General features: G+C 53.1%; 3 protein-coding genes across 3 annotated transcripts; 2 read left to right on the top strand and 1 right to left on the bottom strand.

Annotated features, from left to right (window-relative positions):
* Positions 1-753: 753 nt before the first annotated feature.
* CkaCkLH20_07992 (uncharacterized protein) lies at positions 754-2,367 on the bottom strand (the record flags this gene model as incomplete). Its single annotated transcript, XM_038890707.1, has 1 exon — positions 754-2,367. One exon carries the CDS (start codon positions 2,365-2,367, stop codon positions 754-756), a length of 1,614 nt encoding a protein of 537 aa, XP_038743890.1.
* A 1,852-nt stretch (positions 2,368-4,219) lies between these two features.
* On the top strand, positions 4,220-8,253 carry CkaCkLH20_07991 (RNA-dependent RNA polymerase; the record flags this gene model as incomplete). The annotated part of the gene is made up of 3 exons (XM_038890706.1): positions 4,220-7,221; positions 7,282-7,602; positions 7,653-8,253. 3 exons carry the CDS (start codon positions 4,220-4,222, stop codon positions 8,251-8,253), a joined length of 3,924 nt encoding a protein of 1,307 aa, XP_038743889.1.
* A 445-nt stretch (positions 8,254-8,698) lies between these two features.
* Positions 8,699-13,415, top strand: CkaCkLH20_07990 (uncharacterized protein; the record flags this gene model as incomplete). Its single annotated transcript, XM_038890705.1, has 8 exons — positions 8,699-9,015; positions 9,078-9,174; positions 9,229-9,399; positions 9,454-10,487; positions 11,738-11,810; positions 11,906-12,370; positions 12,430-12,743; positions 12,815-13,415. The coding sequence occupies 8 exons, from the start codon at positions 8,699-8,701 to the stop codon at positions 13,413-13,415; spliced, it is 3,072 nt and encodes a 1,023-aa protein (XP_038743888.1).
* Positions 13,416-14,861: the final 1,446 nt, after the last annotated feature.

Genomic DNA, 14,861 nt, shown 5'->3' with positions numbered 1-14,861 from the left:
GCCTCCCTGCGACGATCTCATAGTCGAGATGAACGCAACGGTTCGACAGCCGCCAGACCGGTTCTTTTTCATGCGCCCAGACTTTGCCAATTGTGCTTTCATCTCATTGTGCCGAACGCCTCGTCCGAGGGCACTCTCGATGAAACGTCCCTGCATACCCGTCACCTACCGTCTGACAACAGTCAGCACCTCATTGAATCATTCGCATTCATCACCCAGCCGCCGCCTCAGGCGCTGACAGCCTGACCCTTCGGGCTTCCCCCTCTTCCCGTGATTCTCAAGCCCGCCTCCTGAGACTCCTGCAGCATGAACCACATTGCTTCGGCGCGAAATCCTTGGAGGGAATGCATTTGCCAGGGCTGTCGTCGCTAGACTTCCCCAGCTCCACGAATCGCGACCCAAACCTCAACCATTCTAGGTTAGCTCTTGTTTTGGATAAACTTCTACTGTCGTCAAGACTTCCCCAGCAGCGATGCTGGCGGTTGCACTCTGCAGAGACCATCCCACTTGCTGACGTTTAATGTGACGGCGGCGGCAACGAGCATGCCCTAGAAGTCATCAAGGCGGCAATGAGCATGGCCTAGAACCTCCAGCGAACGTCTTTGCTCGGCTGGGAAGCCGGTGTATCACGGCAGATGAATCGCATCACGTTTCTCTCCTCCTGACGTTCCGTCAAGGACCGACGCTCATTGTGACAACACTCAATTGGTGGTAGTCTGAGGACGCGCTCGGCGACACGCCGACTGAAATTTTCTAGACAAAATCTTGGATAGCTTCCCAGAATGCCGCAGGGGATTCCCACATTGGGAGATGGCCGGCGTTTGGGACAATCTTCAACTCGACGCCCTTCTCTCCGACCAGGCCCTTGAATCCGTCCATCGCCTTCACGAGGGCGCCTTTGCCGTCACCGTCTCCGACGACCAACAAGCCGGGCACTCTGCACGAGCCCAACGCCGGCTTCAGATCGTAGTCCCACAGAGCCTGGCAGCTGTACTCGAAACCGGTCACGTCGTTGGCAGCCACCATCTGCGTCATCGACTTGACGACGTCTTCCTTCTCCATTGTCGCCGGGTGGAACCAACGACCTACCGTTTGCTGCGCCAGCTTGGCAATACCGGCCCCGTCGTCTTCCTGCGCGACCGCGATGCGATCCTTCCACGCCTGGGTGTTGGCAGCGCTCGAAGTGGCATTGAAGTCACAGGCGATGAACTTTTCCAGCCGATCGGAATACTTCAGAGCAAAGTTTGTGGTGGTGGCACCTCCCATCGACACACCGATGAGGGCATGCAGCTTAGGGATACGCAGAGCGTCTAGGACGGTGCGCAGATCAGAAGCCAACAAGTCGAGCGTGGCCGGGACAGGCGGGCTGGGGATTGAGTGTCTACCACGGGTGTCGTATCGTAGAATGCGGAGATCCGGGCGCTTCTGCTTCAAGATATCGACAACGGGATCCCACATGTGCAGCGACGTCAACAAGGAGTTGCAGAAGGCCACAGTTGGTGCTTCGGGGGACGGGTTGCCCTCGAGCCTGTAGGGAATAGAGAGGCTGTCCTCTGCTGTGATGTAAGAGCTGATGGCCTCATTCTCACCTGGCGTCGTCTTGGTCTTGCCATCGGGCGACGTCCAGCTAGCGGTAGAGGCAGGCAACTTGGCCAGGTTGTGCAGGTCGCGGGGTGCGGGGCCAAAGACGTAGAAGAGAGAGTAGGTACGGCGATTCATGGCCTTGACGTGCTTGGCGATGCCGGCAGCGCGTGGTGTAGCGGTAGAGGCCTTGTGCTCAGGGCCTCCCAGACCGTTCTCTCGCGCATAATCGTGGAGGACGAAGAAGGTGGACTTGGCGCCAGCACCGTCTCCGAGACTGGAGATCTTGAAGACTCTCGTCCTCAGCCAGCCGAGCACCTTGGACAACATGTCGATGTGCTCCTCCTCGTACCACTTCTTGAAGTCCGCCTCTGCGGTCTCGTCGTTGAGGGTGGTCTCAATGGCCACCAACTCGAGCCCCTCGGCCTCTTTATCAGAGAGCTGCTCAATTGGGCGAAATGAGGGTGCGTGACGCTCAATGACCAAGTCAAAGAAGTATCTCGTGACATCGACCTGGCCGATGGTTTCGGCCTCGCGCGAAGATCGGTTTGCTCGGAGGGTTGTGTAGGTTGGCGTCTCCAAATGAGACATGGAGGTGACGTCGTAGCTGGCGAGGAAGGTCGGCTCCTTACCGTCGTTGGCGCGGTATCGCAGGCCGTTGGTGAAGATTTGGGGGAGACGCAAGCGAGTCGGGCCGTGCTCGTTATTGTACCACTCGTGGAACTGCTCGAGAGCCAGATCTGGCTTCGGCTGCATAGTAACGTAGAGCATGCCAGGGGTCGCCATCGTTTCTCGGTGTCTTGGGAGTAGATGTTGGGCTTCAATTGAGGTTTTCTCGGCGATCACAAGTCGTCTTCGGGGGAGAAGAGAAAAAGTCGTCAAAAGATTATGCTCAAAAGTCTTCAGCGCGACTTCGGTGGTGTTGTTGCCGGCAGGGCGGGGCAGATGACGAACGCGGGGTCGAATTGGGGGAGGGTCGGCAGCTTCGGGATGGTGGCACTGCACTCTCGTGCGAGTCAAACAGCACCTAACGATAAGGTAAGGTAGCTTGACTTGGTCAACTTTCGGCGTAGATGTGGGGAGAGATCAACAAGTTGATTGAGCTGTCACTGCGGGTGTCGTTCCTCGCGGAGCTTTGGCGGAGGAGGGACATGGTGCTTCGGCGTCGTCGAGATAAATAATCGGAGAGCGGCGGAAAAGTGTTCAGCCAGAGCGTTTGGGGTCTGCCGTCTCGATTGATGATTCTTCCTGGTAGTGGTGGGCGAAGCGATGTCGCTCACGTCGAGTTCTATGCGAGAGTTCTCGTTGAAAATCGGTCACATGAGAAATAAGACCAGTTTGATTCGGCTACCTACCTAGGTATTGGGTATTTGGTGATGTCTTGTGTTTTTCTAACAAAAGAAACTCAGGCCATGGATCGAGTTGACTGAGGTAAAGTACGAAGGTGGTTGAGAAGTAAGTTCTATTGGGCTGATCGCTCCTGCGCCAAACGTTGCAGACTCCTTTGATCCTTTGCCTTACCTAATATTGATACATGAGGCACGCGCTTACTCAGACAAGAGAGTGATTCCATCCTGAGCCGTCGTGGCAGGTGCATCACGACCTCGAGGTTCGGTTCCTGCCTCATCTTCAATTCGCGTCGCCGACGCGGGGTACCACACCTCAGGCGTCAAGATCCACCCAAGTTATTTTCGCCAATCAGATCGACACGCTGCTGTAGGAGGCCGTTGCATGATTGGCCAATCACATACCTCCCACCAGTGGGTCAGAGCTAGCCCTGGCCCCGCCTTGAACCCCACGGTGCCGTACCTAGTCCATTTCAGGCTCCCTAGCAAAATCCCAATCGGCAGGGACGACGTCGACTTCGACATGGGCACTTTCCTCGCTAATCGAAGACCAACCATTCCATTCCTCAGAGCTCCCGTCGCGTCTAGGTCGTGAAGCTCCCCTCCCCCACGTCAGGCCGCCAACTGCCACCCGTGGACACCACCTGCACCCGCGCTCGAGGTGGCTCAGCCTTCCGGGCTGCCTTGCATTGCAGACACTGGACCCGACCAACAAGGTTATTGTTTGCTTCAATTTCGGTCGTTATATTCAACTGCCCCGGGCTGCCTACCTGTTTGCCAAACCCCGCTTCACCGCTCCTTTCGCATCCTCGAGGAAGGCCTCTGTTCAAGTACTTCCATCCAGACGCTTGATCACCATCCCCACCCTCAGATGCCATTCTCACAGGTATGATAAGTCTTTTCATCAAGTCGGGAATGCTATCATCTACAAACACACAAAGACTGACAACTTGCTCATTAAGCCTGGCCAAGTCTCTTATTGCCTTCCTGACTGATCGATTCATTGATGTTGTCATCTAATGTCACGCGCTGTTGCTTCTCAACTCACATAATAACAAGCCTCACCTGCGTTGGCCGTTGGTTACAGCGCATCGTCGGTCATAGGCAACTTTGCTGGCCTGATTCTTCCCTTTCCTTGGCTACTCCTCTTTTCCCTTCAAGTCGCCTCAGCTTGCTCTCGTCCGACCACTGCACGACTTCTTCAACCGAGAAATGTTTCCCGGCCATAGCAAGCCTGTTGTTGTCTAGGCCCATCTTCGCCAGTCGAAAGACATATCCTGTAGCTCGCCATCATGGAGGTCTTCCTGTCCAACGTTCCCCAGCAGCTGACGGATCGTACGCTGGAGAAACAATTGAGACCGCACATGAACGCCCTGGGCTTGACTGCTTGGACTTGCTCTACCAGATCCAATAAGAATGTCGGTTGGATAACCTTCTTGTACGAGAGAGATGGCGCTGCCTTTCTACGGCGCCATGGGAAGCAGCCCTTGCCGGGCTCAACAAATACGCATCCTCACCAACCCCAAGACAGTCGCCACTTCCCGACCAGAAACAAAAAAGGCCCAAAGGAAAAGGCAAATCTTCATCTGATGGGCGTTCCCGTCTTCGTCGCAAGAGCCAATAAAGCACCAGACCCCTTCATGATCAAAAGTATCCGCCATCGCCTCGAGGAGCAGGTCAAACAAGCGCCCATCGTCGACGAAGCTATTGTCTTCCCGGCAAGGCATCTCGCCTGTGGTCACAACTCTTTTCGAAACGAGGCTCAAGCCTTGACTTTTGTTGAGCAATTCCGCTTAGATGTCGGAGCCGAAGCCAAATTTGGCAGGTTCATGCTCATTTTGAGATTCACCAACGACGTCAAGGTCGAAATCCCTTACTCGTCCATCATTGAGATGATTCATTCTTCATCTCCCTGCACCTTCACCCTGGTGCTTGCTGAACCCCCGAGATTCTATCATCTGTCGGGTCAGGATTTGGACGACCAGCTGTCTCGACTATCGCTGTCAGCACCGGCTCCTCCTCCGTACAAGCAATACGTGCGCTGTCCTGGTATACCTGGCGACAAGTCGGTTGCCGGTTATGCCGGCAAGTGTCTGGTGTACCAGCTCAGTGTCATCGACGCCGACTTCGACCGCAAGATGATTGCTCTGGAAAACAGACGGTTGTTCGAAATCACTCACTTCCAAATCGCCTACGACCCGCGACCAGCCCTTTGGAGCCTCGACTATCAAATCTGCTGGGACAGATTCTACAAACATCTGACCCAACTGGGAACGGACAGGGTTTTGCCCTTTCGCATCTTGTTTCTTCTGCAGTCTTTGGTGTGGAATAACTTTCTTCATCCCAAGGTCGCTCACGACTTGGTCGTCAAAATCGAAGTCTTGTTCAAAGATGCGAAAGCTCATAGAAGGCCCGACCCGATTTCTGATCAGGCTATCCAAATCCTGCGGGATGGGCCGACAGAGAGCTTGCCCTTTGCGGTGACCGATACAGACCCGCGGATGCTGGATCCGGCCGAGATCCTGTCCTTTTTACTTGAGACTGAGCAACGAATTCAAACCGAGGGTGATTACAGGAGTACCTTATTTGGCCTTGATGCCTTCAATCACCACACCTGGGTTTTCAAGGCGGTGGTAACCCCAACCAGAGTAACCCTTCATGGGCCAGAGATGGAGCCGCTCAACCGAATTCTTCGCAAACATCCGAACCACGCAGACTACTTCATGAGAGTTCAGTTTTGCGACGAAGATGGCACAGACTTATGGTTTAACCCCAGAGTGTCGTACGAAAAGGTATTCGAGCGCTATCGAGCTGTACTGAACGGAGGAATTGCGGTTGCAGGTCGCGTTTATCAGTTCTTGGGATTCTCCCACTCCTCCCTCCGCTCCCACGCCACCTGGTTCTCGGCTCCCTTTGTCGACGATAGCGGTAAAATGCAGCTGTACCAGAACATCATCAAGTCCCTCGGCGATTTCGAACACATTCAGATTCCGGCTAAATGCGCAGCCAGAATCGGGCAGGCCTTCTCCGAGACACCCTCTTTCATCTCACTCACTGACAGCGGGATCGGATCGTGGGACATTCCGGACATCAAATCGTTCGATGGCGACATGGAGCGCGTGTTCAGCGATGGGGTGGGAACCATCTCGCAGGAAGCGCTGGAGCTCATTTGGCCCCGTTTACCGCGAGGCTCCCTCATCCCTACTTGTCTTCAAATCCGTTGCGGAGGCGTGAAAGGCATGCTGTCATTAGACTCAAGGCTACCGGGACGTGTCATGTGCATCCGGGCAGAATCGATGGAAAAGTTCCCAAGCCAAGACAAGACAACTCTCGAAATTTGCGATGCCGCCTCGAAACCGCTCAAGCTAGTGCTCAACCGGCAAATGATCAAGATCATGGAGGACTTGGGCGTACGAAGCAGCTTTTTCCTTCGGCTGCAAAAGACAGAGCTTGACCGACTGCGTGCTGTTACGGCCGATGCCTACAACACTGGGACTTTCCTACATATGCAGGGCATTGGGTTGAACTGCTTTCTGCCGACATTCGTCAAAAGCTTGGATCGATATGGCATCGACTACAGGCGGGACAACTTTCTCCGCACTATGGTCGAGTCCATCGTTCTTCAAGAATTGAGGCTCCTCAAACACAAGGCAAGGATTCCGGTTCCGAAAGGCGTCACTCTCTTCGGCATCATGGACGAGACCGGCTTCTTGAGGGAGGGCGAGGTCTATATTGCCTACGACACCTACCGCCGTCCCGGCAGGGTCATGATTGACAACTCCCTCAAAGACGGCCCAGTCCTTGTAACACGGTCGCCGGCCCTTCACCCCGGCGATATTCAACTAGTGAAAATGCGAACACCGCCACCGGGACACCCATTGAGGAATCTCAGGAACTGTATAGCTTTCAGTCAACACGGCAAACGCGACCTACCCAGCCAGCTGAGTGGCGGAGACCTCGACGGCGACCTTTACAATATTATCTGGGACAGAGAAGCTATTCCCAGAATCACTTACAATGCCGCTGACTATCCTCGAGTAACACCGCAAGCACTTGGCAGGACGGTACAGAGAGAAGACATGGCCAACTGGTTTGTTGACTTTATGAAGTCAGACTGTCTAGGATTGATCGCAACAAGACATCTCGTCGTATCAGACCAAGATGAAAAAGGAACTGTCGGGCAAGACTGCCTAACGCTCGCTGGACTACACTCGACTGCCGTAGACTTCTCCAAAACTGGCATTCCCGTCAACCCCCGAGATATCCCAAAGGCCCCAAGATTCCGTCCTGATTTGTATGACCCATCTTGCAGTCCCCCCAAGCTTTGCCATCGATACTGACAGAAGCAACTTAGTCTCGCACCCGCCCCACCCGCCCATTTGTACGACCGCAATGTGATTGACTTCGTCGGCAAGGATGATACCACTGCCGAGGATGACGAGGATATGCTACCTCCGCACCAATACTACAAGTCAGAAAAGGTTCTTGGGACTCTCTACCGTAATGTGGATGAGAAACAGATTTGGGACGAAGACATCAACCGAGTTGTATCCAGATCCGGCCCCTCGATGTGGGAGCAATTTGTTGGTCTCATGCAACGGAAGATTTACGACTACAGTTACGGAAGGATATCCTGGCAGACACGGCGAGCTGATGCAACAAGGCTCCGAGATGTGTAAGTTTTATTGTCTCAACGGCATCATTTTCCTGCTGACTTGGTACTAGATATGAAGACACCGTTGCCAACGCTCGTACACACTTCGCGGACAACTATATGAAACCATTGACAGAAGTCGAGGTCTTCTGCGGTTCCATCTTCAACAAAACTGGCGCGCAGACTCGACGTCAGAAGGACAACTCGAAGAAACTCAAAGCGGAATTTGATCGCCTCTCAGAGTGGCTCGTGGCGCAAATGCGGCGCAAAGTCCGGAATCCGGAACAGGAGTCTGGATCTGCCGTCTTCGGTGCGGCCAGTCAGATATCTGCTCATGGGGACGACCCTATCGCTCGGATTCTTGCGCCCAACAAGGAGGCTCTTGAGATGTCATATGCCTGCCTGATGGTTGGTTTGACGCGCAGCGAGGACGTCGATGAAAAGCCGTTACAGAGTTTCAAGGTGATCGCAGCCAGTGTTGTGCTGAAAGAGCTGACGGAGCTTGCCAACCGTGTGCGCGGCGGACGAATGGTCGCTCCTACTAATGAGTACCATGGCTCCGGTGGAGGCTTTGTTGGCGTGAGCTCTGGACCTGGTGTGTCGTACGCCTACAACGGGTTTGATGTTGATGTTGGACAGTATCCAAACTATGGGTATAGTGAGTATCTCTGAGAATTGGAAATACGTGGCAATGGACTGCATGTGGTGATATATCAGCGTCTTTTATTGAATCAACATACTATTCCACGTTTCCCCGCGGTTAGAACTGCGGAAAAGATGTTTTCCTCGCACTCCATCAACCCCGAGTCGGCCCCACAAACCGGGCCAAAGACCCGATGAAGTGGGGCCACCCAATCGGATGTAACATGTAAGACACGGAGGATAATCTGCAAAGCCTCCGAATCCTACTTTGAACGATTGTTCATCAAGACCGTCAGCTGCTTAGTCAAAGAAAAGCCTCCGGTCATCAATTGGGAGTGTAGAAAGCCCCCTCGTTGTGATCATGCTAAATACTGACTCTCTCGACCTGGCTGTCCGGCGAGATAGCGAAGACAGCCGGGAGTTTTGTCTGGGACTCCAACATTGACACGAGTATCCTTCAACATTAGCACCCAAAATGGAGCCTCCTGCAGACGCAACAACCACAGTTATCGGGAAAGATGCTCGACAACATACCGCGGCGCTTACGGATGACAGCCCAAACCTCGATGTCATCTCAAAGGAGGTCCACGAAAGCGACGATGTCGCCGTTGCGTCTGCGAAGAGTTACAAGAAAGATTACCGATTTTGGGCCATACTGTTCGCACTCTGCATCACCTCCCTTCTGGCATCGCTGGAGAACACCGTGGTCGTAACCTCGCTGCCTACCATCGTCGAGAAGTTGAATTTTGGAAGCAGCTACGTCTGGGTTGCGAACGCTTTCTTCCTCACTAGGTAAATCTCTTCATACTCCTCGCCCGAAACTGTCTGCATGCTTCATTGCTCACAGCTTCTAGCGCCTCTGTTCAGCCTCTCTTTGGTCAACTTTCCAACCTTTTCGGCCGGAGATACCTCACAATCTTCATCGTGGCACTCTTCACCCTTGGCAGTGGGGTATGCGGAGGGGCAAATAGCCCAGCGATGCTTATAGCTGGTCGTGCTGTCCAGGGAGCTGGAAGTGGCGGCATCAACATGATCATCGACGTCATAATCTCTGATCTCGTCCCGCTTAGAGATAGAGGCTATTACATGGCCATCATTCTTGCTACCTACGGCATCGGAACGGCGATCGGGCCAATAGTGGGTGGCATCATCGTACAGACGACGTCTTGGAGATGGGTAATGACTTTAATCTTCCCTCGCTACTATTCGGCTAAACACTAACCGGAACAGGTGTTCTACATCAACCTCCCTGTTGGTGGGCTTTCCATGGTTCTTCTATACCTCTTCCTTCACGTAAAGTGGGACAGAACGTCCACCTTCCGCGAGAAGATCCGCCGAATCGATTTCATAGGCAACTCAATCCTCATCGCATCAACAGTTTCCGTCCTCATAGCCCTGACGTGGGCAGGATCGGTGCATCCCTGGTCTTCCTACCACGTCCTCCTTCCTCTCATTCTCGGTCTTCTGGGCCTGATCGGCTTCTGTCTATTCGAACGTTCCGGTCTCGCCCCCGAACCAGTCATGCCTCTCCGCCTCTTCGGCAACCGTACTTCAGCGGTGGTGTACGGCACGACCTTCCTCAACTCCGCGATGTTATACTGGGCCTTTTTCTTCCTCCCGCTCTACTTCCAGGCCGTCAAGCTCTCAACACCGGGACGGTCCGGTGTGCAGCTGCTTCCGGTCACGCTGATTTCTATCCCCGGCGCAGCCATCTCGGCCGTCGTTCTGGCGCGTTGGGGACGCTACAAGGCCCTCCACATCAGCGGATTCGCACTCATGACCGCCGGGTTTGGCATCTGGAGTGTCTTGAACCGGGACAGCGGCACGGCGGCGTGGGTCCTCGTACAGATGGTGCCGGCCGTGGGCTCCGGGTTCCTCATGAACACACTCCTGCCGGCGTTTCAGGCCGGGCTGGAGGAGAAGGACCAGGCTGCCGCGACGGCGAGCTGGTCTTTCATCCGGAGCTTTGGGAACATCTGGGGCGTGGCTATTCCGGCTGCCATTTTCAACACGTATGTGTCGAAGTACGCGGGCCGTATTGATGACGCTGTCGCGCGAGAGGTCTTGAGTGGCGGGGACGCGTATGCGAGCGCGACCAAGACTTTTGTGGAGAGTTTCCCGTCGCCTGTAAGGGATCAGATCATCGAGGTTTTCACGGAGGCTTTGAAGAGGGTCTTTTGGATCTGCATGGCTTTTGGGGGGCTGGCTTTCGCGGTGAGCTTCTTTGAGAAGGAGGTCAAATTGAGGAAGGAGTTGGAGACTGAGTATGGACTGGAGGAGAGGCAGGAAAGGGAGAAGATAGAAGGGAGAGATGTTTGAGTATTGATGTGGCCTTGGCCACACTGGCGTGTACATGTAATTGAAGTCATTCAACATTCATGCCTAGGATGCTACCCTCTCCCAGGGACGTGGGTTAGACCCAAGTCCGTCAGACATTACCTAGTTCGACCAGCCGGGAATTGCCTTACCGAATAGCTGCCTACTCGTGTCCGTGTTCTTTTGGCAGCTGGGTCGCAAGGTTCGACGGCAGGAAATATGCTTATTTGAAAGGCGTTACGGAAAAGCGGAACTGCCAATGTTGGCCAAACAAGCGATCGCACCTTGCATGCGGCCAGGCATGTGTGGATCAATGTGCGTGATATCAAGTCGGGTTTCATCGTCAGGCAAGGAAGTACTGCGGAGATTCGTTGAACCCCAGACTTACGCCTCAAGCCGTCTTCGTGGGTACCAGGCTGTGTTGACGATGATGGTTGCTGTTGGTACATGCATTCTTACAAGCAAACAAGGTGTTCATGATTCTCTATGAGGCTGAACCATATCCCTCGTGATGAGCCAGCTCAAAGGGCCCAGATCGGCTGCGCATGCCTGTAGGCGAGTCGGTGCGGGAAGTTGAGGAGGAAGTCTAAGGCGCACGATCCTCCCTGTTTGCCGGGATCTGCATCATAGCACGGATCGGTATTCAATTTACCCAAACTCAAATGAGATGAGAATATGGGGGCTCCTATTCGTTTGAGAGTCTACTTTCCACGGATTCTTGTGTGCTGTTGCGTGGCAGATGAGATGAAACTCAAATTCGGTTGTTCGTCGCACTTCCCGTCCTCTCGACTGCCCGCCCGCCACATAGCGTTTTCCGTTTCCCCGCATACATAGCAAGCAGATGAGACTTCAGTTTTCTCGCGGCTTTTCCGCAAATGTGATCTGCTAAGTACAGCTGTGGGCGTTCCCGGGAGGCAGGAAGCTTCAAAGGTAAGCACAACTTCATGCAAGCAGACGACCTGAATGTCCATAGGACCAACAGGACCCTTGTCATTCAAGCTGCCAATCGACCTAGACGAGAAACATATTCTTCCCCCAAGGAACCAAAGAAAAGCCTATTTCTTACTTCGTAGTAGAGTTCCTTTCGCTCGGCACCTCAAGTGAGATTACGTCGCCGGCCGCCGGCCGACTGTGTCACACTACATCTCGAGCTCATCTGCCAGCCAACGTCGTCGACATCTCAGAGATATGCTGGCAGTCACGGTGTTTGCAAGGTCATGAAAAAGTACCGAGTCAAGAAGCCCAGCGGGCCTCATGAGCGGAAGGGCGCGGTACGGCGGTGTCCGTCTTGCCGCCAGGTATGGGCAGTGGTGGGTTTTCATGACGGCTAACAGCCAACGGTTGAAATTGCTAATGAAATTGGTAGTGCGACTGCCGACGTCGTCGCGATAGACAACGATCGCAATCATCCTCTTCGGTTGCTTCGTTGATGAGCCAGTCGTCCCCGGGCACCGTCGCGTCAAAGATTACGACACCTGGTGATCTGAATTCAACGCCGGGATCTTTAGAGCCGTTGCCGCATGAGATTACTACGGCCTTTTTCGCGTTTGTTGGCGATTCACCGTCTCCTCTCACCGATGTCTTTTCGCAGTCTTTCATCAAGACATACCTGGACACCTCTATTCCAGTACGGGCTATTGTCACAACTTTCGGAAAGGTCCTGTTGGAATATGGGCGCAAGGTCGACCTCCCGATAAAACAGGCGGCTGCCAATGCACTTGTTGCGGCGGATCGTCCAAAGCTGAACGAATTTCTTGACGTTCTCACCTCGTCCGAATGTCATGATCAACACGTCACCCTCTTATATGGAATACTACTCGCCTATTTGGAGGTAAGAGATAGTCATTAAGGATCGCAGCCGTATCTTGAAACTGACGTGGAGCGTGACAGACCATGGTAGCCCGGTCCTGGCTCCTTTATCAAGGCATTCTAAGGAAGCTGTCGGACAAGATACGAGAGCAGCTCAAAAGGGAACGTCGAAGACCTCATCTTTACTTTGACCGCGGATTATTGATCAATTTCTCACTTCATGCGGGATATCATGCCTTGATATCTTTTGAAGATACCTTTCTCGTTGACGTCGAGCTCTACGACCCGTCCCCCTTCGCAGACATCGACACGGCGACCAGCCATGTCCGCACCAATGCTGCTATCCTTCATCACTATTGCAGATACGTGGCGAATTTTGCACGCCTACACCACAGGTAAGCATTCAACATGTAGACTGTTGCTAGAGATCGTTCTAGAGCACATACTAAGCGACACCGAATGATAGAGCCACCAAATGGGTGAGGCAAGCACGTCAGGTCATTGCGGACCGTCAAAGCATGTCCGAAGCAACAGTGGACGAATTGCGACAAACGCTTGCCAGCTTCGGGCTACTACAAACTGGAAAGGAGGTCGTCGAGAGTTCAGCGAGAGTCATCGACGTGATGGAGATGTTCCGCGGCAGCGGCGACGACAACGACGAAGACATCGACGGAAGCGATTTCGGCTACATGAGAGCTCCTCTCTACCATTTTGCTCTCATGGGCCTGACGCGCACCTTCTGGGATCCGACATGGAAACTCATCGACAACGACCTGCCGAATATGCACGACATGCCCAACTTGGAAGCCCATGCTCTGTTCGTCTTGGAAAGGCTGGAACAAAGGATCCCCTTGCTTGGCCTTGAATCTTGGAGCTATCTCGTCATAATGATGGGCGTTGCGATGGAGGTTAGGATGCCCGAGTATCAGAAGCGAGTGGAGGCACTGGTTAAGAGCGTCGCCGAGAAGGGTTTTGCTTGTGCGGAGTCCATGCTAGGCGACATGAAGCTGCTTTGGGGGGTGGACTACGCTTTGCAGCACGATATCAGTATTGGTCCTTCAAGTTGAGCGTACAAGTAGCTGAACAGAGCTTGCGTAAGAGCGTTGGCCCGCAAATAATAAGATGTCTCCATGACAATTGTAGGTATGGGGAAAAGACGTCAACGACGTGTGAGAAGTAACACGGGCTGTTTTACTTGGCGACGCCGGCACCGGTCGGCCCCACTTCGGAGGCCCGGGGCTCGGGAGCCGGATGGTTCTAAAGACCAAAGGATGTTCTTATGTCTGGAAGAAATCATGATCTACTGATTCATGAATCCTTAAAAACTACAACTTCGATCGCTTTTGATGCGAAGAAGAGAGGTTTTAGGTTCTCACTGGATGCTCGGCGTCTATCGATCAGTGGAAGCCGCGCGTCAGCGCACAACATAATAGCACTGTGCCTTGAAGGATCATCGGCGCCAGTGACCATGTTTACAGAATGACTACTCATTAAAGACATCAACTCGCCAGTTGATATCCCAAAGCAAATGAACTTCTTTGAACTTGAATCGCAAGCTGAGGCTGAGGAGCGACAAGAAATGATGCAATTGAGGTCGGAAAACCTATCGATTGCCGCCTTCCATTGCCAGGGCGGCATATCTGTCGATTCAGCGCTGTTAGCGACGCGTTCTGCCCCCGGAGTGCAGTGGCAGCTGCAGCACTTCGCCCTGACTAACACCACGCTGGAAGCCTAATACAAATTGAACTGAGCAATTCATTTGTGATCATCTGATTCTTTAACTAAGAATAGTAACTGATCGTGAAGAGGTTGAGTTTATCTACCTGCCTTCCCTCGTTCGTTACTTCTTTCAGGTTCCAAGGTGTTCAGGACTTACAGGGCATGCGCCGTGGTGGTGCAAGCCTGACCACCCTCAATTATGTAGCAGCGTTATTATGGCGGGCTCTCTCAGTCATCAAACAGGAGAAAGCCGTTGTGATCAATAATAATTCCATCTCCATATCGTCCGCTGACACATGCTTTCGGATTTTCCCTATTCTCTGGGGGTTTATGTAGGGATGGAGTCAAACCTTGAGCTGCTCAAACTTAAGACACTTGTGGTGGGTGATGACGATGGCTAGGAGGTACCTTATGGTACCTGACGTGCTACTGTAACTTCCCAGCTGTTTTCCAGCTGAGGCGTTAGTTGTGAAGACCAGTTCGGCAGCGATGGGTGCCCTGTTCATGTTCCATCCACGCCTTTCTCGATGATTAATCGCAACATTCTCACTTGTACCTATGTTTTCATTCATTCTTATTATGTATTTATTCAATTTCGTGTTCAAAAACTTATGAATCTGCGCATCTTCTGTCCTGCTTCAACCTCAGACTTTCGCTGCAGATTCATACAGCCGGCAGGTGACACCCACAAGAAGAATACTGGATCTGTCGTGGGAAGCGTGTCAGAGATTGTAAAGATGCCTCATGGCCAACGTCACCGATTCCAATAGTGACATACCTTGCTTCTGGAGAAA

This window comes from Colletotrichum karsti (genome assembly GCF_011947395.1).
Source record: "Colletotrichum karsti strain CkLH20 chromosome Unknown Scaffold26, whole genome shotgun sequence".
Taxonomy (NCBI): domain Eukaryota; kingdom Fungi; phylum Ascomycota; class Sordariomycetes; order Glomerellales; family Glomerellaceae; genus Colletotrichum; species Colletotrichum karsti.
This window is presented reverse-complemented; position numbering and strand designations above follow the sequence as displayed.